General features: G+C 41.3%; 1 protein-coding gene across 1 annotated transcript in view; it reads right to left on the reverse strand.

The window, feature by feature from the left end:
• Positions 1 to 26556, reverse strand: part of LOC103190036 (filamin-B) — a gene marked incomplete at its 5' end in the record, with an annotated part of 73613 nt that overhangs the window by 40357 nt on the left and 6700 nt on the right. Inside the window, 23 exons of the mRNA XM_007910642.2 lie at positions 688 to 790; positions 2963 to 3049; positions 4257 to 4504; positions 4926 to 5115; positions 5697 to 5853; positions 6916 to 7039; positions 10451 to 10618; positions 11955 to 12115; positions 12336 to 12498; positions 12687 to 12857; positions 13260 to 13857; positions 14087 to 14349; positions 14694 to 14811; positions 14945 to 15114; positions 17190 to 17280; positions 18067 to 18227; positions 18593 to 18716; positions 19037 to 19180; positions 20039 to 20152; positions 21936 to 22129; positions 22333 to 22469; positions 23948 to 24083; positions 24704 to 24841. Coding sequence (XP_007908833.2) covers positions 688 to 790; positions 2963 to 3049; positions 4257 to 4504; positions 4926 to 5115; positions 5697 to 5853; positions 6916 to 7039; positions 10451 to 10618; positions 11955 to 12115; positions 12336 to 12498; positions 12687 to 12857; positions 13260 to 13857; positions 14087 to 14349; positions 14694 to 14811; positions 14945 to 15114; positions 17190 to 17280; positions 18067 to 18227; positions 18593 to 18716; positions 19037 to 19180; positions 20039 to 20152; positions 21936 to 22129; positions 22333 to 22469; positions 23948 to 24083; positions 24704 to 24841 — 3960 coding nt within the window. The remainder of the gene's footprint in view (positions 1 to 687; positions 791 to 2962; positions 3050 to 4256; positions 4505 to 4925; positions 5116 to 5696; positions 5854 to 6915; positions 7040 to 10450; positions 10619 to 11954; positions 12116 to 12335; positions 12499 to 12686; positions 12858 to 13259; positions 13858 to 14086; positions 14350 to 14693; positions 14812 to 14944; positions 15115 to 17189; positions 17281 to 18066; positions 18228 to 18592; positions 18717 to 19036; positions 19181 to 20038; positions 20153 to 21935; positions 22130 to 22332; positions 22470 to 23947; positions 24084 to 24703; positions 24842 to 26556) is intronic.

The following is a 26556-nucleotide window of genomic DNA, read 5'->3' on the forward strand; positions in this document are numbered from 1 at the left end:
CTAGAATGAGGAGGCGGTCGGAGCAGAGGGATATGGAAGATAGGAGGGGAAATATCGGGGATGAAGGTGGGGGAGGGCGACAAATAAGGCGAATTTTGAGGGAAAGGTTGGAGGGGTCATAAAGAGTACAGTGCTCAAAGGAGAAGGTTCCGGAGGAGTAAGGGGATAGGCTGAGTGGGGACCGGGAGATGAAAGCCACACTGTCACCACGGCGGTTAGGTCATGAGGTATGATGGAAGGTTTTAGCCAAGTGGTATGGCCTCTGTCAGGGGGAAGGTGCCACCTGGAGTGATCCAGGTTCGGTGAGGATCACAGCCCACAGTATGAACCAGTTATATCTTCGTGCTGAACCAGGCAATGCCTTTATATACAACAACACTACATTTGTATAGTGCCTTTCACTTAGGGACAGTGTACAGCATAGGAAGGAGGGAAGAACTATTGTACAGTGAATATTACTTTAGACACGTGGATTAATAATTATTCAGTATATCAATTACTTAATTTAGGATTTTACTCTGTTTGTAAGCAAAATTGCAAAGAAATGTTAGAGTGACACCAAAAAATATTAGAAATTTAAATCTTGGCTGGAACATATTGAAACGCACAGATTAAGAAAAGGCTTTGAATACATAATTAGGAAACTTATAAAACATACCTCCGATGTGATATTAAAAAAAAACTTACCTGTGATCTCCCCAGTTCTGAGAGAAAAAGGAACGACAATATCAAAAGGTCTGAAGCCCACACCATCCATTTCGGACACTGGCAGGTAAGAACCATCTGTAACCTTAAGGATATGAAAACATTTCAAAACCATGCAGACAATGTTACTAAACATTTGCATATAAGTATTGGCACAATTGTCAAATTGCTATTTTATTTGAGTTTGTGTCAAAAACGATTGTGCATTTTATGCAGTTGGTAATAAGGCAGAAGTATTCATATAATACAAAATTACTACTGTACAACATTGATTTAGATTGTAAATGAAACATCCATCATTGCCATTGAGCTACAGTATTAGGCTTTTAAGATGAACATATTTTTGTAATGAAAATGACAAGCATCACTCGAGCGACAAAGTTTTTGCAGCGTCAAACCTAATAGAAGGGTGGGTAATAAGTCACTTTCCTTTTGGAAAAAATTGGATAACTCAGAAATCTGAACTGTGATAACCCAAAAAGCTTGTTAGGGGCTAGATGGAGTTTTTCAGCAGCTTTAGAAAGTGCAATCTTTTTGGTGCCACTATCGCTGAAGCTGCATTTTCAGCAAATAACATGAAAATGGTATTTTGAAGTAGTGCCTCTTCATCCTTCTGCACATCAGCTGTAACAACAACTTAGTCTGCAATCAACTGTCAAAGTTACCAGCTGCTATTAAGATAGTTCAACCAGTCTGCAATGTGGCTTCACAATAGCAGATAGGAGAAATGGAGAGAGAGTAACAGGTGGTGAATCCAGTTGGGAAAGTTTCTGGCCCTAGAACGAACAGTGAAGCAACAAAGGCAGTGAAATGTAGATTGAAACATCATATAATAGTAACTTGTTCAGTAAAATTAAGGAAAGTTGAATGAAAGGAATTTGGTGCATGCAACTGCAAGATAACATTTACATCTAAACTTCCAAATTCAACAATTTTACGTGTGCACCAACCATTATATGACTTCCATTCTGCTTAGAATGCCTCATATGGCACAATTTTCAAACATGGGTGCTAACAGCAAAGCAACATAACACTATGAAACAAAGCCAATTACAGTTAAAGTATCTCAAGTACTAGTGGTTGAGAACAGCAGATGAAATGACATCAGCACCAAAATAAAGCAAGAAATACTAAAATAGCAGCCTGGGTATGGTGGGCCTGTCTGCAGAGGGACTGTGATAGATTCAAGCAAGCTTGGTCTTCAGTTTCTAAAATACTCCTTTTTGGATAACAAGAACTTAGCTCCCCAAAACCTGTTTATAATTGTCAGTATCATAATGCTGGTCAACTTCATATTTTGGCCATTTCAGTGAGATTACATGAATACCATTTACACTAAAATCTTACCCCGTTTGGAGAGAATGTTTACATGCAGAAATGAATGGGCAAAGCTATGTTAGGCTTTTGAGTGCCAAAACGAGTCAGTTCACACCCAGGGGGACCAACAAACATGGAGAACACTCATATTTCAGCACCTTTACATCAGTTCACCTAGCCAGACTCCAGCTATATTAGTGTATGGTATGAAATCAGAAAATAAATCAAGATTAAGGTTTCAGCTAAGCAATCTTACAATTTAATTTTCCACACCGTTTATAAGTACAGGTTTCCTTGTTAAAGGAATTGTAGTGTCAGAAATAAATCAAAACAGGATAAATATTTATCCTAGAATTATCCAAGGTACTCTTTTGTACTAACTAGTCTCTTTAATGGATTTTGTTGTCATCCACTTCAGCAGCAAAACCACATTGTTTTTGCTGAAAATGATAAGACTCAGGAATCTCTGAAACACATTGACTTTCCAACAATGCAGTCTATGTGATTTGCCTTTTCAGACTGAATGTATGCACTATTTCAGGAAAATGTGGAAAAATAAAAGCTGCCAATCACATCAACACAAGAATTAGGAATTGAACACACTCCAAAGTAATCTCTTGGCCTACATTACCTCCTATCAATCCATAGTACAGCTGCAGAACTACTGCAGTGGAAACCTTGCATATTAGAGTTTACACAAAGAATCTGGCCATTGTAACTAGGAATTGCATGTAACACTACACTGACATTTAAAAAGTGTTAAGAATATTTCCAACAATTAACTCAATATTCATGGCGATAACTAATTTTTTAAATTATGAAAAGGGAAGAAAATCAAGCATTCCAGATGACAGGTCCCACCCAGCAAGCCTCGAACACTAGATTAGGAAGAAAAATTAAAAGGGAATATAAAAAAAACTCAATGTATTAAAATTTGTACCCAGGGTTGGAAGCCAGGGGGATACGCATTTAGAGTTTGCTGCTGTTGTGCTAGTTGCTGCGGCACTATTGGAACTTCATCTGTGGCCTGGGGAAGGGTAAACAGCAAGTTAGTTTTTCCAAAGCACATCTAAAACTACAGGTACAAGTCCCGGTTGTCAAGTCACTAGATTTGAAATAACAGATTACAGAAATAAACTTCCCAAAATATTTTAAAATAAAATCTAAAACTTTCTATTAAGGCAAACTATATCAAGATACGGCAAGGAATAAAATAGGTGATCGATCAGCACTTGGAGCCCATCAACAATTCACAGCTACCCATTTGAGGTTATTTTCTGTATGCTTGTCAATCAAGCAAGAAGCGTAAATTATTTTTTGGAAACTTAGAACCAAATTAATGCCTGAAAATTACTACTTCTGGAAAAAGAACCTGATAAATCCTAGTTTGACACTCCCTTAAAGAAGAAATGTACACAATTTCCACAGGCATCATACCAAACATTCCATCTATAAAAACAGGTATGTGCAGCAATACCAGCTTTCTGACAAAGTAAAGCACCCGCCTTTTAAAACGTGCTTGCCCTTTAGATTCTTAAATACCATTTGAATTGGAAATCATTATTTTTAAAACACACAATACTAAAAATAACCAGCAGGCAGCCATTATAGCATTGTTTCCAGGTAAAAGCAGTTGTTCGAGTCCCAAGGCTGCCAGACACTTCAACATCTCTTGAACAGGCATCTTTTATCCCTAAGCTTGGCTGGGAATACAATCCTACACGTGCACAGCTCGTTCCACTTCCAGATCTACAGAGGGGTTAAGGGAGGAGAACCTAACAATCTCCGCAGGTCACTCACTTCAAGCTTATGTGTGGGACTAAGATGTCCTTGCCAGGAGAAAAACAAAGTTTTTATAGTTAAAACTTAATTAAAAACTCATGAAGCAGTCTTGGATGTACAGGCAGCACCAAATTTGAAAATGAACAATATTAAATTGAACTTCGCAACTACTGCATTCTTTTGCCCATAACATATACAGTCAATTCACTTTACAGTATATTCTGTGAAGTGCTTTGAGACGTCTAGATGACGTGATAAGGTGCTATATTAAATGCAAGGATTATTATTAATATTTTTATTACAAAACTATAAAGCAATTTGATACATATAGTATTCTATAAACTGAAGTTATGGAAAAAACACTTCAATTTGAACAATCTTATGAGTAGATGCTTTATTATATCCATACTAAATTAAATCTGCACAGGCTCTGAATAACATGAAAGTCTTACCACTACATGGAGTGGACTGTTCACAAGATCTACTCCTCCAAAACGCACGTAAATAACGTAGGTTCCTTTCTCAGGCGCAGTATAGAAAATGTTATATGTTCCATCGTCATTCTCAACAACCTCTGCCTCCACTTCTGTTCCATCAGGGGTGGAGACTATGCAAGTGACCTTGCCTTTGCCTGCAGTTCTCGCATCAACCACAATCCCCAATTCTTCTCCCAACTGAACAGTGGGTCCAACACCAGGCCCTAAAGTAGCAATACATTATGCTGAGTAGTGAAATCATTACTTTTATGAATGAAGCATTGAAAGTCTGTTATGAGATTGCACCTCTCCTTGATCAGATTTATTGAAATGGGCTGTTAAGTGGACACTCATTAGTTAAGCATTGAGTTAATCTTTCTCTACATGAATGTGGTTTCCAGTTCCCACCCTGCATATCAACTACAATACTATATAAACAGAATGTTTGACCAGAGCACAGCTGTTGGTATCCAGCCTTAATCCTAAAAATTTAAAACTGTCTTTATAGAGGCACATTGGTAACATTCTAGTTGGACAAAAGTAATTCATAAAATTAAGATTTTAGATCCAGGAAAGAAATAAGAACACTTCTACAAATGAAACTGATGAGGACTTTAGCAATTCTAACATTGTACCCTTGGTTACCTGACATTGTGCACTTGCTGGCATCACCAGTAGCTACCGCACGGATTCGGTAAGGCGACGAGGGGATCTCATCTCCACCATATTTGATGACGATAGTGTAACGTCCAGCCTTATCTGGTATGTAGGAAACGCTGTATGTGCCATCATTATTGTTGTGGATATTCGCCTTCTTGGGCTTTCCTTCTTGGTCCTAAAGAAAAAGGTTTTACTATTCGATCTCACACTATTATAATGAAGTTCACTCTTATGGTGATGTCTTTGAAAATTTCCTTAGTTACCACTTTAATAAGCAGCTCATTTGCAATTAGATTTAACCAATGGGTCCAACACAACAGCAACAACTTGCAATTATACAGCGCCCTCCACACAGGTAGCATCTCAGAGTGCTTGCCTTGGCGAACACCAACTAAGCCTTCAGAACTAAGACAAGCGACTACAACAGATAGCAATTTAAAAGATATTAATGGCAAAAGAACAATTTAGGTAAAGAAATCTCTCTAGCCCATTTTCCCAGTCAACGTCTTACACTGGGAGTGATTCCACAAGCAGCATTTTCTTATGATTCCAGTACAGCAGCGTGCCTGCGTTACAAAGCATCCAGTTTGTACAAACTTATCTCAACTATTTTGCAGTGTAAGCCAGGATTGCACATCAAGCTCTCAGTTTGCAGGAAAGAAAGTCAGTGACATTATTTAAAAAAAACAAATGCTTTATACAAAGTTCATGTATTATGTTTATCCATTGGGTCAGATAATATTAGCAAAAACTTACAGTGATTTGTACAGAAAGGAGTCCTTCTCCAGCATCTTTGGCATCAATTGTGAATTCCACAGGTAGGCTGGCCTGTACACCTGTGGCATTAAGGCCTGGTCCACTGGCTCTTACTTTGCTGGCATCATGAGTTGGCAGTACTTTCATTCTGAAAGGACTACATGAAAAGAAATGCATTTGATAAGCACTTGGCAGGCAATTGCAGCATGCAAGTAAATTACTTAAATTCTTGGTCTATTGTTGGGACACTGGAATGGTATGCTAAAAAGGTAATTAATACTGCACTCCTGTCTGAAAATGCATGGTTTTCCTATCCCGAGTTCAGTAATGCATTTACAGAGAACTTAGATTGCATTTAAATGCAAGAGAATAATTACTCATATACAATACCCCACGTTAGCTATTAGTCAACACTCAAACAAAACCCTCTAGTGATTCACGGGTTAAATGTTCAGATGTACTGAGGCATTGCACTCTTGGTATGACTTAGAATGAGCTGAAGGCGATAATGCTGTTGCGGAGGGGGGAATTAAAAAGGGAAAAAACAAGTCTGCCAATATTTCTTACAAAAATGTAACAGATTATTTCTTTGTGAAATTGCACTTGAGCCTCAACTACTCAGCACTAAAACTTTTCAAACTAATCTGATGTTGGACCGTATTGGGGGGGGGGGGGGGGGGGGGGGCAGGGGTGAGAGAGGAAACAATTCCAGCCACAATACTTGTTTTCACACAGTCAAGCAAGACAATGCACAGGGTGATCCAGCTGTACTGTTTTGGATCCAAAAAGGTAAAACTTAACTAAAAATAGTTTGGCTCTGAAGGCTTTTCTCTTTTCGGTAGCTGCATAAGAAAAAGCAAACTGTAAAGTAATAAATATAGGCAGAGCAACAAGCCAGTTAAATGGATGTAAGCCTAGATAATATTTTAACTCGAACCACAAAATTTATGGCATCCAGAAAAATCTATGCAAAGGAATGTGCAAGTCAGATTGGGTGCAGCCAAGTTTGAATCGACAATCTGATCCCTTAAATCCTTCCAGCTTTGCCTGTGGTAGAGAAAAACGGTTCCCTTGTTGACAATATTTAAAAAAACTAAGAGACTTGTATTATAGATATCACTTTATTTTGTTACATAAAAATTGATGACTTATTTTGTGTAACACATGAAGGGGGGGAAAAGAAATAAAGAAAAGTGCAAGAGATTTACACTTAAGTTACCTGCGAGCAATGTCTTCATCTGCATACTTTACGGAAATGGAGTAAGGCCCTTCAAGTGAAGGCGTGTATCTGACTGTGTAAGTTCCAACACCATTGTCAATAATTTCAACAGGCTCAATCGTGCCTGGGAGCGAGAGAGAAAGAAAAAGGAAATGTTAAAAATCTGGATACATACACATTAGACTTGGATAAATATTTTTTTAAAAATTCCCATGTGCTTTGTTAATCCAGGTAGTCAGCTCTGCACAAAAAAGTGATTAATATCTTTACAGAGTGCATTGTCCCATATCAGTTCACAGTGGTGCAAATCCTGGATATCCACTTGCAAGTGAAGAGCATTTTATTAGATTTAGTGTGGATATTAGCTATTCAAGCAAAGTGATGCAGGAGTATTACACTAAATGGTATTCAGTATATTAACTAGACAATTAACCATTAAGAGTACAAAAACAGAAGTCGCTGGGAACATTCAGCAGGTCAGGCAGCATCTATGGAGAAAGGAAAGTGAGTCTAAGTTTCGGGTCCACAACCCTTCGTCAGAACAACAACAACATTTCATTTATAGAGCGCCTTTCACGTCGGGAGGACGTCCCAAGAAGGGGGATAGTAGGTTGGAGAGAGCAAGGCCGTGAATGGCCTTGTAGGTGAGGATGAGGATCTTGAATTCGATCCTCTGGGGGATGGGGAGCCAGTGGAGGCGAGCGAGGGTGGGAGCGATGTGGTCCCGAAGCCTGGTGCGGGACAGTACACGAGCTGCAGAGTTCTGAATGACCTGCAGCTTGTGGAGGGAGGTGCCGGGAAGGCCGGCGAGGAGAGAGTTCCTGTAGTCCAGCCTTGAGGTGATAAAGGCGTGGACCAGTGTTTCAGCAGCGTGAGGAAATGCCATAGTCTGGCGATGTTCCAGAGGTGATGGAAGGCGGTGCCAGTTGTGGTGGATGTGGGGAAGAAAGGACAGCTCAGGGTCGAACAGAACACCGAGGTTCCTGACTGGCTTTGAGAGGTGGAGAGTGCAGCCTTGGATGCTGATACTGTCAGCGCCTGAGGTGCGGAGGCGCTGACGTGAGCCAATCAGGAGGGCCTCAGTTTTGCGCACACTGAGCTGAAGAAAGTTGTCTCTCGTCCAGGACTCGATGTCAGACAGGCAGCTGTCAGGACATTGGTGGTCGTGGAGTTGAGGGTAGAGGAGGAAAGGTAGAGTTGGGTGTCATCCGCATTCATGTGGAAGTTAACCCCATGTCTGCGGATGATGTCACCAAGGGGGAGCATGTAGAGGGTGAAGAGGAGGGGACCGAGGACAAAGCCCTGAGGGACACCGCACGAGACAGTGCGGGGGCTGGAGGAAAAGCCGAAAAGCTGGAGGAAAAGCCAGGAAAAGAACTGGGACATGTTGGGAGGGAGAGGCTTTTAAGGGCTAACAGAGAGGGGGGGAGGCAGGGCAAGGAAGACAAAGGAGAAAATGGGGTAGAGGACAGGGGATGATGGGTTAAAGAGGTGTTAAACAAAGGGGGGGGGATTGCAACAAAGCAGGGGAATAGAGGTGTTAATACTACAGAATAAAGGGCAAGGAAGAATTTGCAACAAAACAGGCAGATTAGGGAGAGAAAAGGTGTGTCTGGGACAAAGATGAGGTGGGAATGGTCACAGAAGAGGGGGAGGGGGAAGGTGGGCTGTTATGGTCTGAAATTGACACCTCTTCAACCCATTATCCCCTGCCCTCTACACCATTTTCTCCTTTGTTTTCCTTGTCCTGCCTCCCCCTTCTGTTAGCCCTTAAAAGCCTCCCCCTCCCAGTTCTGAAGAAGGGTAATGGACCTGAAACGTTGACTCACTTTTCTTTCTCCATAGATGCTGAGCGTTCCCAGCAACTTCTGTTTTTGTTTTCAGATTTCCAGCACCTGCAGTATTTTGTGTTTTGTTTAACCATTAGAGCACTGTAGTTCCAGAAACTGGTTTATGAATTACTCCTTTAAAAAGTTTAATTATGTACATTTCAAGGTTTGCTTTAAAATGAGGGTGAAGCAGAGTGCAGTTGCAAGAGAAGGATGTACAATTCAGAGTTCACTGGTGTGGACATTGTACAGTACAAACCATGATTGACTAGTCAGTTGGCGTTTAGTAATAGCTTCTGGATAAGTTTACTAGCCAGAAAACAAACTTGCTTTCAGTAGGCATGGGGGGAAATGAAAGAAAAGCAGTGCTGGATCTCGTTGATACTACTCCCTCATTATGAATCACCATCATCCACAGGAGTGTCAACGAACAAGCCAAAGCTCTCAATAAGTCCATTTGCAGATGAATTTAACAACCTGTTAGCACCACCCCACCACAGTGAAACCAACATACCCACCAACAGGCAAAACTTTGTTGTTTTATGCTGGTTCAAGCTGTGCACACAATACCAGAATTGTTAGGATGAAGGAGCCAATTGACACCACCAGCTCATACAGTATTAAAGTCATTACCTATTCAAGGTTAAATGGAGGCGAGCAAACAGTCCTGGACTTGTATTGCGGAAGGTATATTTTTACTATGGAATCCACTAATTTGACCTTACTAAAAAAATATTCCAATTACATATTGAATTAACTTGGCAGGTGCCTGATAGCAAATAAATTAGTACCAATCCTGAACTAATTAGGAAATAAACACTTCATAAGGAAACAACATAGTTATTTGAAGTTAATTATATATATCAAAGCAAACCCAGCTAATTAAACTTTCAATGAGCAAAGTTTAAAATAAAAAGAATTCCTACCAGATCAGATGGGAAAAGATAAAGCTATTTCGGATCCTGAGCAGCCATGAAGAACCCTTTAAATTCCAGCTAGAAGCACGACTAATTTATTAGGGTAAAAATCTTCATGATCTCACAGGTCTTGCAGATGGTCAAGTCTGATTTAGAGCATGCAACTACTTTTGAAATTGTTCGATTTTGATCAGATACAAATTTCAGTAGCTACAATGAAATAAATCTTGATGGACCTTCCTAACAAGATTAGCTAGGCCAAGTTGAACAAATGCAATATGGAAACTGCAACATTACTTCAAGCGTTAAAACTAGCAAGTTCTACTGTGGCAGCTTTTAGTAAATGTAAAAGCAAACAGGACCAGCGTAATTGTTCCCAACGTGTGGTATTACCCGCCACCTTTTCTTGGCTTGCCGAGATGATTAAGCTCAAATCCGAACCTGTCTCACTGTCAGGAACCTTTGGCTCGCCTTTAAAGAAGTCTGCAATGGCTTTCAGAGGACTGCGCCATGGTTGCGGCTGTGCCTCACCAACTAGAACAGAAAACCTTTTACTTGCAGCAAACCTGACAAGTTACCGGAATGTGGCAAGTGATCCCCTTTTTTTTAAAAAAAAGTCACAGCCTTCCCTGTAGTGCATCAATTGATCATGCAAGAACAGTCATCAGTCGTGAAAAAACATTTTAAATATATATTTTAAAAATCTTGTCCACTTTCCTGCATGCACAAAAACTACAGAAGACTCTAAATCAGCACAAAAAGCATTGAAGTGCTTAGGGTCAGTCTTACCTTTTGGTCCCAGCACAACCACTTCAAGAGGAGCTTTCCCAGCCTTACTACAGTCTAGAGTGAATTCCTGTGGAACTTTGGCCCGGACTCCTGAACTCAGCCCAGGCCCACTGCACTTAACCTTGCTTGGATCCACAACATCTTTGACTGGTACCTTAAATGGACTGCCTGTAAAATAGCAATGGAAAATGCATGGATACTAGCTTTGTTTGGTTACATTGTTTTGATTGTGGGAGTGAAGAGAGATTTCAGAATTACAATGAAAGAGCAAATTCTGAAGTTCAGCACGACTAGCATCCACACAGAATGCATTTCTCTCATGAAAGTTGGTCCGAATCAAATGCTCAGGACACCAGTATCCTGACTTTGAAGTTTTTTCTGATTAAATGCAAGTGAAATGTAAAAGGTTGTGTAGTTTAAATGAGTTAGTGAATTCAATAAGCAGAGGTACAAGTAAAATAATAACCTTGCATTTGATACAGCACCTTATGTCATCAAGATGTCCCAAAGTATTAAAGTAAACAGAAATCCTGACCCAAGCAGAATAACTTAGTGTAAATGGCAATTTACCAATGATGGGCATTATTGATAGTAATACGTAAAAAACAAACAGCTTTTGTTGCTAGTAGTTAACTTCCATTTTGGAAAAGGTGCAATGAATAGATAAGGAGACTGAGGGAAGACTGTGGAGTCCTGTAGCTCAGTGGTTAGAGCACTCGCTTTGCAAGCGAGAGACCCGAGTTCAATTCCAGGCAGGGCGAAACCTTGAGCAAGTTTCCTTACTCCACACGCCTAATAATAATCCCTCCAAAACAAAAACAATAATAACTTGGTCATTTTCAATCTACGACTGTTTGTGGGACATTGCTGTGCGCAATTGGCTGCCGCGTTCGCCCACAAATATACAGTCAATTCACGTTACAGCGTGTTCTGTGAAGCGCTTTGGGACGTACTCCCAACGTGAAAAGCGCTATATTAAATGCAAGGATTATTATTATTATTAAGACATCCAATGAGCATTTAAGTATCATGTCATAGAATACTATAATAATAATAATCTTTGCATTTGATATAGCACCTTATGTTTTTGAGACATCTCAAAGCATTTCACGGAATATACTGTAAAGTAATTGACTGTATATTTTGTGAGCAAAACGCAGCAGCCAATTGCGCATATCAGTATCCCACAAACAGTGGTGAATTGAGTGACCAATTTTTTTTAATTTTTTTTTTAAATTAAGGAATTATTACCCCAGAAAAGCGATCTGCCAATCAACTAACAACCGGGTTTCTACTTACTGCTAGATAAACAGAGGTGTGTGGCGTAGGAAACTTGCCCAACATTTCGCCCTGCTACGAATCGTACCAAGGTCTCTTGCTTACTATGCATCATTTCAACAGAAGTTAAAGATTCTTTGAACAATAGGTAGGTTTAACAGGTTCTTACGTTAATTTACCAAGTCAAGATTTTAAAATATTTAAAACCAGTATTTTAAGAGCTTACCAGGTATGTGTTGTCCTCCATAGGTAATATTCAAGTCATATTCTCCAGGGGCATAAGGGATGTATTCAACACTGCAACTGCCATCTTTGTTGTCCTTACAAGACATCTTTGCTTCTGAAGGTCCTTCAACAGTAATACCAAGACCACCAGTTCCTGCCCCCCTGCATTACAAAGTTGTTACTATCTTTACCATCTGGTACACGAGAAACGTGGCTTACAATACTTCCAATATCTCGCGAGTTACTAACATATGAGAAACTCCAGGTTTGGAGTTTCCCTCATGTTGGTGACTCGCAAGATATCTGGATTGAAAAAAACCTTCAGTACTTCAAAATGAGCTCAGTTTTAAACAATTAACTTATGACTTAACTTTGAGATTACCTGGTTACCACAGAGAATTTGTTGGGTTTATTAGTGATCCCCTCCTGAAGTCCAGGTCCAATAGCACGAACACGCAAGGAGTCACATCCTTCTGCGACTTCGACCTCAAAGGGACTTTTTGGTACAGGCGCATCATCATAGCTTATCGCAACTGTGTGAACACCTTCACCAAAACAAAAGCAGTAGTTTTACTACCACACAAAGAGAACAAAACACCCTACTTGCTTCAAATATTGAAAGGAATCTGTAGAACAAATCTATTGTACATGAGATTGGGTAATATTAGTTTTCTTGAGCGATAACTAATTTGTTCTAAAGCTGCCTCAAAATGAAGCCTCAACCTTTGCTCACCCTTTTCAAAAGGCGTGTATTCCACGGCATAAGTGCCGTTGCCATTATCCTTGATCAAACAATCCGTCCGAGCACCAGAAGGGTTTGCAATTGATGTTTTGATGTGATTTCCTCCAATTGTAGTCAGTGAACTGGAGTCTACTGTAAAGTCAGTGGTAGCTTCACAGAAAACTGAAACAGATGTGCATGTCCAAAGCTATTAACTTCACACAAAGTACATTTCTTTAAGCACTTCAAACGTCTTAACTAATCAAAATGAATTTTGCTCTCTTCCTGAGAGACCAATTGATAACCACTATATTTGGGTGGCAAAGTTGGACTTTATTTAAAAAAAACACCAACTAAGTGTTAGTGTTGCCATGCAGCACCAGCAAGTGCTAGGAAGTAGAGGATTGATATTAATTCAGAGAAAACTAATAAGTACTACTCTTACAGCCACTGGTGTTCATGGCTTTTAAGTTTCTATCAAATCAAAGATAAATGGTCTTAATTTGCAAGCTAATAGTTACACAATAAGTAGTTATGGAAAGACAGGGAATTACTGTCAGACTGGAAGAATTAAAAAAAACTTACCACGCCCTTCAATGCCTGGTCCATATACTTTAATATTGCTAGTATCAACTGCTGGGTCCACCTGTACATGTGCTGGGAATTTGGGTACTGTCTGTCCTCCGTACTTGAGTTCAATTGTGTACATACCATGCTGCAGTGGAATATAGCTCACTATATAAGTACCATCACTATTATCCTGAATATGGGTTTCAGTCTTAGCACCTTTTTCTGATACAGTTTCCACTGTTAAGTCACCTGGGCCAGCCTTTGAACAATCAACATTAAGTATTGCAGCTTCTCCAACCTTTCCACGCTCCAGACCAGGACCAGAAACAACAACTTTGGTTGGGTCAAAAGGTAGTTTAATGTCTGCTTTGAAAGGAGACCCTGGAATATGAACTTCCTCAAATAAAATGTTGATGAGATATTCACCAGCTTCATTTGGCAAATAAGAGACAGAACAGGTTCCATCCCCTCGATCTGAGCATTCAATTTTGGCTTCACATGGACCTTCCACGGTGAGACCCAGCCCACCAGTGCCAGCTCCTTTGGTATCTATGGTGAATTCAGCTGATTTGGCCACAAGACCATCTTTCAGTCCTGGTCCATAAGCTTTAACCTACAAAAGATGGTATGTTTACTACACAGTTTTGAGCATCTTAAATCAGTACATTAGTATGAAAAGGAAACTTGAGCTGCTTGTGCATTTCCCAGTTGAATACATTTACAATGTAAATCTGTTTGACTTTTATAAAGTGTAATAGCAAGCTTAAGAGTAATGTGCCCAAAATTTATTCGAAGGATAGGAAAATGCAAATTTCACCATGTTAAACAAACTGAAAGTTTACCTTTGAGGGATCTGGTGGAAGTATGGCTTCTAAAGTGAAGGGGCTACTTGGAACAGGATTCTCATCATAGGTGATGTCTACTGTGTAGACCCCCTCTTCCTTGGGGATGTACTTTACAACACTAGCATCCTTACTAACAATTGGTTCCACCACACAGGGCACAGGTTTCCGTGAAGGGCTGGAGATCTTCACATCCACTTTACCTTGTCCACCAGCTCCCTTTGTGTTTACTGTGAACTGCTGGTCTTTCCCAACTTCTACCCCTAAAAAGTGAAAGTTTTTGAAATAGACAATTATTTCATATGCAATAAATGCCATTTAGCATTTTCTTGATCTTCTAAAAATACACAAAGTTCTACTGCAGATCAAGAGAGAAAGTTATAGTTGAATGTTATCATTTCAGCTGCTAGACAGCTAGAAATTTATACACAGTACATTTTATGAGTAATGAATTATACCGACAAGGGTCTGAAAACTTCCAATTCAATACTGCATAAGTAACTTCATAATACTGAATATTATTAAAAGAACAAGTCAATAAATCTATAATAATAAATCTGCAGCCATGCTTCAATACCCATATACAATTGGAAATAAGTGTACATACTGTTTTCCAGGCCATTTATTGCAATTTTACTCAGGTCCAGTGGATAGGCTACTCCTACACTGAAGGGGCTCTTAGGAATTGGATCGCCACCATAGGTCACGGCAATTCCAACATTACCCTGCAAACACACAATTAGAATTGTTGGGAATACCACTTGGTTCATTACCCACACATCGGGTCTAAGCAGTTTCTGAAGCACGCTTGCTTTCAACCCTGAAAAAACATCAACCTAATGCATTGAGGACACTCACCTGCTGCAATGGAGTATACTTGACAGTGTGAGAGTAATCATAATTGTCAATTATTTCAAAGTTGCGGACAGCTTCTCCCTTTGCAGACCCAGTGAATTGCACATCAAGTGGGGCCTTCCCAGCACCCTTTGTGAACAGAGTAAAATGTGTTGGCTTCCCCAGCTCCACTCCTGGCCATAAACAAACATGGATACACAGCTTAAATTTCAATGCACATAGGTATGATCCCAAGCAAAATAATTAACTTTATATTAATAAAATTTAGATTTAAGAAAAATTTTCAGAATTAATTTTTACTCAGAATAACCTAGCACAGGGAGATGAAGATATGCCAATCGCGATCAAGAGTCCTACTCGGTGCTAGGGTAAGGGATATTTCGAAGCAGCTGAAAGGAATTTGGAAAGCGAGGAGAAAGAACCAGTTGTCGTGATCCATGTCAGGAAGAGGAAGGGGTCCTGGTGAGGGAATACCAGGAGCTAGGAACTAAATTAAAAAACAGGACCTTGAGGGAGGTAACCTCCGGATTATTACCCAAGCCACGTGCAAATTGGCATAGGGATAAACAAATCAGAAAAGTCAACGAAGCTGAAAAAGTTGTGGGAAGGAGGGGTTCCATTTTATGGGACACTGGTATCAGTACTGGGACAAGAAGGAGCTGTACTGCTGGGATGGGTTACAACTGAACCGGGCTGGGACCAAGATCCTAGCGGAAAGGATAAATAAGACTGTAGAATGGGATTTAAACCATTAAGGTTAACCACCGACTTCAATTTGGTATATTACAAAACCAGTACACACCCCTAAAACTCAAAAGCTCCACTTAGTTCAACAATCATGGTCAACAAATGAGGTAAGAGGTAGCATCAAACTAAAAGAAAAGGCTTACACTCATGTAAGAAAAAGTGAAAATCCAGAGATTAAATGAGTGGGCAGAACTGTGATGGATGGAATTCAATGTGGGGAAGTGTGAGGTCATCCACTATGGATCCAAAAATAGCGAACCCGAATATTTTCTAAATGGTGAGAAACTAAGAATTGTGGAGGAGCAAAGGGATTTGGGTGTCCACAAACAATCACTAAAAACAAGCTCACACGTAGAAAAAGTTATCAAAAAGACTAATGGGATGGCCCTTATCTCAAGGGGGCTGGTATATAAAGGAGAGGAAATGATGCTTCAACCGTATAGAGCCTTGGTCAGACCCCATCTGGAGTACTGCATTCAATTTTGGGCACCACACCTCAGGAAGGATATATTGGGGCGCAGATTCACCAGAATGATACCAGGGATTACACGGTTAAATTATGAGGCCAGGTTACAACATGTTGGTCTCTATTCCCTTGAGTCTAGAAGGTTGGGGGAGTGATCTAATTGTTTTTTTAAATAAAGGGATTTGATAGGGTAGATAGAGAAACTATTTCATCTGGTAGGGTAATCCAAACCAAGGGGTCATAACTTGAAAATTAGAACGAGGCCATTTAGGAGTGAAATCAGGAGGAAGTTTTACACCCAAAGGATAGTGGAAATCTGGAACTCACTCCTCCAAAGGGCTGTGGATGCTGGATCCTTTCACATTTTCAATACTGAGGTGGATAGATATTTGTTAGGTCAGGGTATCAAGGGATATGGGATAAGGGCGGGTAATTGGAGTTGAGGTACAGATCGCCCAGAATCTTATAGACTGGCGGAACAGGCTCAAGGGGCTGAATGGCCTACCCCTGTTTCTATGTTTCAATTCCATAGAAACCCCCCAGAAAAACTGGTCTCAAACTCCAGAAAAAGCACACATTAAATATCCATTGCTGGACCATCTCACTGAAGAGCACATTGTGGTCCAACAGCTAAAATTTACTGATTTAATTTCGAGAGAATCTGGGGTGTTCACAAAACTGAATTTAGGTATGCCTCAATGGCAATAGATTAAATTCACCCACAGGCAAGGGCACTCACAAGATAGAATGCAAAGATGTCTCAAATTTATTAGATTCTCTTGTTTCTTCCACTCACCTCCCCATTTTATAACAGTAATTCTCACTTTTTTGACCTGGAGAGCTTGGATAAAATAGCACTGCGGAAGCCATACAAGGAAATAACCTTTCCAAGTATTTCAACAGTTTATTAACTTTTAGCCTTGAATGAAAACTATTTGGCTCTAAAAGCAGGATAGTTAGCTACAAAACCCGACTGAAAAGCTAACGCAAGCTGACATTGTACATCCTTCCAGTAATGGAAGGCTATATATTTACCAGTTTTATTCAATCCAGGTCCTTCAGCTTTAACTTTGCTGGCATCATGAGAGGGCTCCACTTTAACCCTGAAAGGGCTGATGGGAATTTCCTGTTGAACACAAACAACAACACAACATTTGCATAGTATCAACAGTGCTGGACAGTCAGGGATTTGGACCCGAGTAGGGGCTTGGGATCTGGAGGGGTCAAGGCCAGGGAGGATAGGAGAAGGGTGACCAAAGTTGTGGTCAGAGGGTCTTGAGACATGCCTTGAAGGTGGCAAGGGAGAGAGCAAGGTGAAGGCACCGTAGGATGGACTTCCAGAGGGATAGGGACAGAGAGGCTGGAGGCCGCACCAACAAGATTCCATTCATAGAGCACCTTTCACGTCGGGAGGGCGTCCCAAGGCGCTGGACAGTTGGGTCGGGACCCGAGCAGGGGGGAAATGGTCAGGATGAGGGGAGGGAAGGGAGGGAGCGAGGAGGGGGTAGAGTCGAGAGGGGAGCTGAAGGCACAGTTGAAGAGAAAGGTCTTGAGACTGGCCTTGAAGGAGGAAAGGGAGGAAGCAAGGCGAAGGCACTGGGGGATGGAGTTCCAGAGCCTAGGGGCTGAGAGGCTGAAGGCTGGCCACCGATGGTAGGGTGGTTAGGGCGGAGGATGTGGAGCAGACCGGAGCCAGAGGAATGGAGGGTACGGGCAGGTAAGTAGGTCGGAGAGAGCAAGGCCGTGAATGGCCTTGTAGGTGAGGATGAGGATCTTGAATTCGATCCTCTGGGGGATGGGGAGCCAGTGGAGGCGAGCGAGGGTGGGAGTGATGTGGTCGCGAAGCCTTAGTTAGCTGGACTTGGTTACTGAAAGAACCAAGAGGCAGACAATTTTCAGACAAGGTACAAACCTCCCCAGCAAACAGCACTTTAATGGTGTAGCGTCCAGAAGCTGGTGGCACATATTTCACTGTAAAAGTATCATTAGGGTTTGTAATGATTTCAAAATCAATGTCCTCCTCAGATTCACCAAGTACATGAGCGTCACACTTCACACCAACACTGACATCACCTGAAAGCAAAGATAGAAATTCTTCAGCTCCTCCAATTTTGTGCATTATAATTTAATGAAGCACTTCTTCCTTCACATTGGTAAACTGCAAATTTATGGCACAGGAATATCACTTATAGAACCAGCCCAGCATTTTTCTCAATAATTTGCAGAATACCTGCTTTGAGACTAGTCATACTTCAATGATAATCAATCAAACTTCTGAAAGTTCCATCCTCAACAAATCCAGCCTCAGGTCTTAGGCTATCATCACGCTAACACAAAAAACACCACTATAGTTCTTAGGTGAGGAGTATGGAAGAGTAAAGGTAAGGGAAACATAAGTTCTAACACAAGGAAAATCAGATTGAATGCCATTTTCTCACCTTCTCCAGCTTCTGAGCAATCCACAGTAAAGTGAGTGGGTTCATTTGCTTTCAAACCAGACCTCTCCACACCAGGACCAAACACCTTGACCTTCTGGGGATGACTTCCCTGACCAATATTAACCTGAAAATACAGGATTAAGTGAGTGGAATATACCATACAGCGTCTTGAGGCCCTAGAATAATATTGGAGGTAGTTTTGGGATCATTATGCACAAAACAAACTCACTGATCCAAATACAATGAGATACAATGGGTTGAAATTTCACTTTCTACACAAGTACTGTGCACTAAGGGGAAAACCCAGTTAGTTATCGAAAGTTGAATTCTTAGTTATGTGATCATCACAGCATTGCTGTAAAATTCACAGCAGCAGATTCCTGCTAAGCTGATTAGAATTCAGAAGAGTGTACATTGAAAGGCAAATACCATCACAGCTCTTACCCTGAAGGGACTTTGTTGTACATTAACTCCACCCCAGGAAACTGCAACAGTGTGCTTGATCGGTTTGGTTGGAGTGTAGGAACAGGCAAAGATTCCATCACCTTTGTTCTTTATGTGAACATCTATCGGAAAACCCTCAGAATCCTGTGAAGGGGAAAAACCAAAACAACTAACATTTTAAAACAAGACTAACTTATTTTCCCAAGAAGCCAATCAACAGCATTCAAACCCCCCCCCAGAGATCACCTCAGAAGACTAGCACCAAAATGATGGGCATTAGGAAGCTTGACAATCCAAGTTTTTGCTTAAGACTGCCAGCTGTCCAAGATTAATTTAGAACAGCAGCTTTCCAGATCCAGCTTTTAATAGAGGACAAGTTGCTACCCTTTGCAGTTTTATGCACTCCATGAGCTTCCATAATGAAGTTGAACAAGCACATTCAACCCAAGTGGAAATCCCAAAACATTTGAGGCAACCCAAGGGTTAACTCACTGCATCAATAACTTCAAACCCTGATATCACCAATGCCAGATTAACATTGCTGCATAACAAGAAATTTGCTTGTTTTGGAAGATGAGGAGCCTTTTATTTTTACAAACAGTAATAACAATAATTCTTGCATTTGATATAGCGCTTTTCACGTCTCCTAGACGCCCCAAAGCGCTTCACAGAATATACTGTAAAGTGAATTGACTGTATATTTGTGGGCGAACGCGGCAGCCAATTGCCACAGCAATGTCCCACAAACAGTCATGGATTGAAAATGACCAATTTATTATTGTTTTGTTTTTTTGGAGGGATTATTATTAGGCGTGTGGAGTAAGGAAACTTGCCCAAGGTTTCGCCCTGCCTGGAATTGAACTCAGGTCTCTCACTTGCAAAGCGAGTGCTCTAACCACTGAGCTACAGAACTCCACATTACAGTACATTAAGTGCCCTTAAAATAAAGGTTAAAAAGCTGCACCAAGTTAAAATTATTTTTAATATAAAGAGTTTTCTTACTTGGGCATAGATTTTTAAGGGTACCTTCCCAGCAGCCTTAGCATCAACTATGAACTCAGCTGGTTTGTGAACAATACAGCCAGTCTTCTCCAAGCCAGGACCATAGGCTTTAACCTGGAAGGAGATAATTATTAGGATTAGTCATTGGTTTAATAAATTGTACTTCAATAGATCCCTCGCCACATTTTACCATATTTTAAGCATTTAATTTGGAGCATTTTTAAGCATTTAATTTGGAGTTTTGAAAAAATTATCAAACAGGCATGACATTTAATCACACAATCAGATTTCAGTATATTACTGTTGTTTACAAGCAATAGCTTAATTTCACCCATGTACAAGCAAGTTTTCTGCTTGCTACTGTCAATCACCAAAGTTCAGGATATGGTTCCCAAAGAACAAAATTGAAACATATGTTACTCTTCTAATGCAAACAACTAAATAAGTCACTGACATGGGCCAATTTACCTCAAAAAAAATTCTTCACCCCCACCCCAACTCCCAAGCCACTAGGATACAACAACAAGTTGCACTTATATAGCGCCCTCTACGCCGGGTGGCATCTCAGAGAACTTAATGAGGGAGCCCAGGGCTGAAGGGAAAGGTGACCGTAGGCGTGGTCGGAAAAGGTGAAGGAGAGGCGATCATGGAGCACTTTGTCGGCCTCTTCAGGGTTGCTGCGGGTGGAAGGCCAGAGGGATAGGAGGTCTGAGGGTGAGAGGGCCTTTGTGAGGGTCTCAGGGGGAAGTCTTTTCCATGGGTGGAAAAGTATGGTTGAGGTCTTGATGGAGGGGAGAGGGATGCGAGAAGGAGATGAATAAGTGGTCTGAGATGGCCTTGTCCATGATACACAGGTTAGAAATGTCGAGGTCATATGTGATGACAAGGTTGAGGGGGTGGTCACGATTGTGGGTCGGAGAGTTGAAGTGGACGGTGAGGTTTAGGGAGGAGGAGAGGAGGGCTGTGAAATCCGAGGAGGTGGTGCAAGGGGAGTTTAGGTGGAGGTTAAAGCCGCCCATTATGAGCAGAAGGACAGGGAGGAGAGGGGAGATATCGGAGAGAAAGGAGCCAGGGGGGTTTTGGGGGGCTGTAAACCAGGAGAATTTTGAATGAGAGAGAAGGGATGATAGAGGGTGAGGTGCTGAAACAGCCAGAGGAATAAGGGAATAGGATCAATAGAAGTTTGGGAGATGAGGGCCACCCCGCCACCATGTTGGCTAGGCCAGGGGGTGTGATGGAAGGAGGGGAGGCTTCAACTAGTGGGGAGTCACTGGGGGAGAGCCAGGTTTCCAAAAGCCCAAGAATATCCATGTGCTCATCCAGGATGAGGTCACAGATAGTGAGGGCTTTATTGGCGAGGGAGCGGACATTTTGGAGTGAAATGCGGATAGGTTTGCTGGTGGGGGAAAACGGAGGAGAGAGTGGTATAAAGAGGTTTTGAGGTCATGGGGGAGAAATGATCATGGTCTTTGAGGAGCAGGGAGTGTTGGTATGGATGAGGGAGGGTGAATGAGTGTTTGCCTTTCAGAAGTGGTTGCTGCGGAGAGAGTTAGTGATGGACAGTTGGGGTGGCTGCTCTGGGACAACCAACGCTGGGAGCCACGATGGGCCTGGCGGAGGATGCCCAGGCTGGAGCAGAGGGAGGTAATGGTGGAGTTCAGGAGAGACAGAAGGCGAGGAGGGTGGTGGGAGAGAAGGACAGAGTGGGAATAGTGGATAGAGGGGGGGTAGGAGGGATACAGGATCAAGAGTCACGCACGTTTGTTCCATTCTTAAGGGTGATGAGGGGGGGGGGGGGGGGGGGGGAAGGAAACATTGCACCACTCAAACTCTCCCCCACTCCCAGCCCCACCCCACCAAACAGCCAATTAGATTTATTGAAAACCATAGTTCTCACCTTGTCAGAATTGGAAGTATTTAAGGCAAGTTGGATGTTGGCCATGAATGGACTATCCTTAATATCCTCATCGTCACACAAAACATGCACTGCATATTCACCAGGTTCTGTAGGCCAATAGCGCACATCGCAGGAGCCATCAGCCTTGTCATCACATTCAATCTTTGCTTGAGAGGGCCCTTCAACTGCAAAACCTAGGACACCACAGATGCAAGTCATTTTCCAAAGTTCCAATTTACATTAAACATTTACTAAATCCTCCATGAGCTAACAGTGCTTTTTGGGAATTTTTATATAAACTTGTACATTGGAAAAGACAGTACTTGTGTGCTCCAAGTCAGGTCAGTGATCCTATTGCAATATTGTATGTTGAAAAGTGTATGTTTAGTAAACTCACCCAACACACCAGCATCTGTTCCTATAGTTTCCACCAGAAAATCTGCTGACTTGCCAACAATTCCTCCCTCCAGGCCTGGCCCCCAGGCACGGATTTTTTGAGGTCCTGCTTCAGGGTCAACCTGAACTTCAAATGGACTAATGGAACAAAAACATACCAGTCACTGTAGTTCATAGCAGTCAGGAAAAAGTTTTTAATTGGCACAGCCCAACTTGCATTGTTTTCCCATTACATTCAACACAAGACTTACAAATTCTGGTAGTTCCTGGAAACCATCCAGTTCCAGCTCACTGACAATACTCAGGCACAACTTAAACTAGCACCAGCTTCACACAGCCCAAGAGGGATTGCAAATAAATTAACGCCAGTTCTTCCAACATGCAAATATAATCTCCTTCGTTAGAGAAATGAAACGTAGAAGCTCCATTCATATACAGTAAGACACTATACCTACAACTCAATGTTGACAAGACAGAAGCCATAGTCATTAGCTCCAGTCAACTCTTACGGCTACAACTCTGACCTTCTCAACAACCTCCCAGGCCTATCCCTCAGACTTACCGAACCAGTGCGTAACCTAGACTTCAGATTCAACCCACAGCTGTCCTTCCTTCCCCACATCCAGTCCCTGACCAGGACCTCCTTCCTCCACCACATCTCTGACCGTACCTTACCCCAGATGCAGTCGAAACACTTGTCCGTGCTTTCATCAACTCCCGACTCGAATTCTCAAATGCCATTTGCCAGTCTCCCCAGCTCCACCATGCACAGCATCCAGCTGATCCCAAACTCCGCCACCTGCATACTCACCTGCACTAAACTCCATACCCCCATCACACCAGTTCTAGCCAAAAGCCACATCACCGAACAGATCAATTTCAAGATCCTGATATTTGTTTTCAAATCCCTTCATATCCCGGCATATCCCTACCTCTCCCATCTGCTTACCCCCCAACCCACAACCCACTGCCTCCACTCGACTGGCTCCAGCCTTCTGCATGTCCCTCATGCCCTCCGTTCCACCATTGGGGCTGCGCTTTCAGCAACTATGCCCCGAAACTCTGGAACACTCTTCCTCTATCCCTCCACCTTGCCCCTTGGTTTTCCATCTTCAGTTTGTGCCTGAAGACCTTCCTATTCGACAATGCCTACGGTGCTCCACCACTGCCAAGCGCCCTGGGATACTACCCTGTGTGAGGGACGTCATAAAAATACAAGAAGTTGTTATTGTAGAGCATGGGTCCATTCAACCAGAGTTCCAAGAAAACCCACGCTCAACTAGGATGATCCTTGCATATGGAACCACATAGGGATACATGCAGAAGGATACATGCAGTTGTAGCACAACTTACTGGAGTTAAGACCCCCACAACTCAACAGTACGATGTCAGAGAAATTCACTTAGAAACTGAATATGAAACATTGCTCCAATTAATTCAATCCTACAACAGTTCGGAACAAGACTATTTTAGAAGATATAACTGGAATTACAATGGAGTGTTTTATTCTAAGATGGATGAACAAGTGTTTAAATAATTCAGTTTTTAAATCCTTGCATTTTGGAAGTTTGTTTCAAGCTCACTAAAGCACTGAATCTCAGGTTTGCTGCACTCACCTCCTGGGAATGTTATGGCCTCCCCAAGTGATGGTAACAATGTGTTTCCCAGGAATAATGGGGTAGTACTCATAGGCATAGGTAAAGGAATCCCCCATATCCTGAGTCTTTTGCTTCACAGGCTCCTCCAGTCCTTCTATCGGGGAGAAGAATCAACATGAAGTTAGGTTATTAAACACCAGTTTGGACAAACCCGCATCATTAATCATTTCAAGGCTGCCTTACCAGATGGCCCTGATGAAAACCAAGTAAAATATACAAGCAAGGTTGTTTATTGCTTTTTCTTCTGTAAATGTGACCACATGAGGACATTAAAATAACTATTATAACAGAATTACACTATTTTGAAGAGACTGGTAATATTTTTCCATTCACTATAGTCAATTGAACCATTCCTAAAACAAATGAAAATAATATCAGCAATGCACCAGAACACGAATCAAGATTGGAAAGGCTTCTTAAAATGTTAATTTAACCTTCAATTTTGACAACCCTCAAACAACAACTTATGGTCTCAAAGCACTTTACACATCTGATTAAGTCCGAGCTTTGGTGGGAGGAAGGAAAGAGAAGAGGGAAGAAGGCAAAGTGACTAGTAACTATATTCTCACCCACTGAAGTGTAGAGATAGAAGATTTGCAGAGATAAGATGGGGCAATAGAAAAGCGAGAAGCCTGAATTTGATCCACTGGGGATGGGGAGCCAAGCAAAGATGGGAGGGATGGGTTCATAGCCTAGTATGGGAGAGGAACTTACTTGGTCCCTTCACCACAACATGCAGGTCACCACTTCCAGCTGCTTTGGTGTCAACTTTGATGCCTGCAACTTCAAGAATTCGGAGGCCTTTAGGCTGTAGGCCTCGTCCAGTGGCACGACAGGCATTGGGATTGCAAGCTAGAGAAACAAAAGATTTGTACGCATTAATAGGACTTAATGTATTTTTCTAAAAAAAAGCACAATAAAAAAAACTTAACCCTGAAACTTGAAAGTATAGACTGACAGAGTTAAGTAAAGCTGCAAAGAATAATTCTAAACTACACTCGTGTTCCAATTCAATTTTTAAAAAAAAATGATGCACATTATTGTTTTGGCCTCTTATAGAGGTCTTGGGTGCCAAGAAATTTTATGTACAACACAAATTTAAAAGTTTTACATCTGTGCTGAGTTAATAAGAAAAATATTTAGCAACAATCAGAAAAATACTGATCCAAAAACATTTCCTGCACTGGGAGTATAAAGCTATGCATGCTCGCACAAAGCAACAGTAAGAATTTGAGCCTTAATGTTAATTCAAGTCCTAGTGTTGGACTAGTACACATTCATAAATGCAGTTAACAAGTCAAACCGTGTGTGATTACATGCAGAATAGGGTCAGGCTGATTTTCTCCTCTTGACCTCAGATGTTGACCAGCTTTTCCCCTTCTATGAAGGTACAGTTCCACAGAGCACCTTACCCTAGAGACCACTAAGCTCAAACCATGGCAGGACATTTGACCACAAAAGGGCATTGGAGCTAAACTAGACCCTGCTCTCAAATGTATGCAGTCACTTCTTGTAAAGTTTAAGCAGTAAACTTGCATATAAATGACACTTTCCATAAGGAACCTCAGCTTTTGAGCCAGTATACAAAGTACTTTCGCAGTCATAAGGGTTTTACACAATAAGTAACCGACATACTGGGAATCAGTGAGCAGCCTAGTGCCGTTGGGGAAAAAACTGCCCAATTATTAAACTTTTAGGGGGATCCTCCTGCATTCTCCCAAATGTAGAAAAAAGTGTTACTCTAGTACTAAATATCAACTTCAAGCAACTAAATTATAAGAAACAATTTTTTAAAAAAAGTTCCAAGTTCCACATCATGAAAAACCTTCAGTTGAGTGAAAAGAACTTAAATTCTAGGTACGAGACATACCAACCCTTTAACTGGTCCCTCCACCAAGTCTTCAACTATGATCTGGTAGGATTCAATTAATAGTCTAAAGTTTGTTTCTTTCATGAGGCAGTACATTTTTTCTACACATGAACAGTAAGGAAGATTTAATAATAATGCTTAAAGGAAGAATACATCAAAGGAGTTGTGCTTTATACATTTTGTGGAAAGAAAACATCCTATGATTTGGCTAATCACACTACTAGTGTAACAAATAGCACAATGGTTGAACGTCTAACAATTTTTATAACAATTTATGCTGTTTAATAGTGCTGGGGGGGGCTTTTGCATTATGCAATAGTTATGAATGATTACCAGCAGAGCATCCATTTACACTTAGCCACATCGCCGAAGACCAACTTGGTGCATCAGTATCTGCCAATAAGCTGTTGCAAAATCAAGTTAAGCCATTTATAGTAAACCAATGTAGCAAGTCAGTCATCTTTGAGTGAATGCACTGGAAAACGTATATAAATGGAATTTGAGTCCCACATTTCGGAACATCGAGGCTGTAGATTCATTCTACATTTCTCCAGAAACCGCCATCATACAGTAAACGGACTACAGATGCAAAATCAAATAACTTCCAGTTGCCAGAATTTGCTTTAAGTGTTATTTTGTTGGAAAATACTTAACACCTTCCAGTTTCATTGCTATGAGTCAGCCAAAAAAAAACCTG

Source organism: Callorhinchus milii, unplaced genomic scaffold, assembly GCF_018977255.1.
Source record: "Callorhinchus milii isolate IMCB2004 unplaced genomic scaffold, IMCB_Cmil_1.0 Scaffold12, whole genome shotgun sequence".
In the NCBI taxonomy this organism is placed as follows: Eukaryota; Metazoa; Chordata; class Chondrichthyes; order Chimaeriformes; family Callorhinchidae; genus Callorhinchus; species Callorhinchus milii.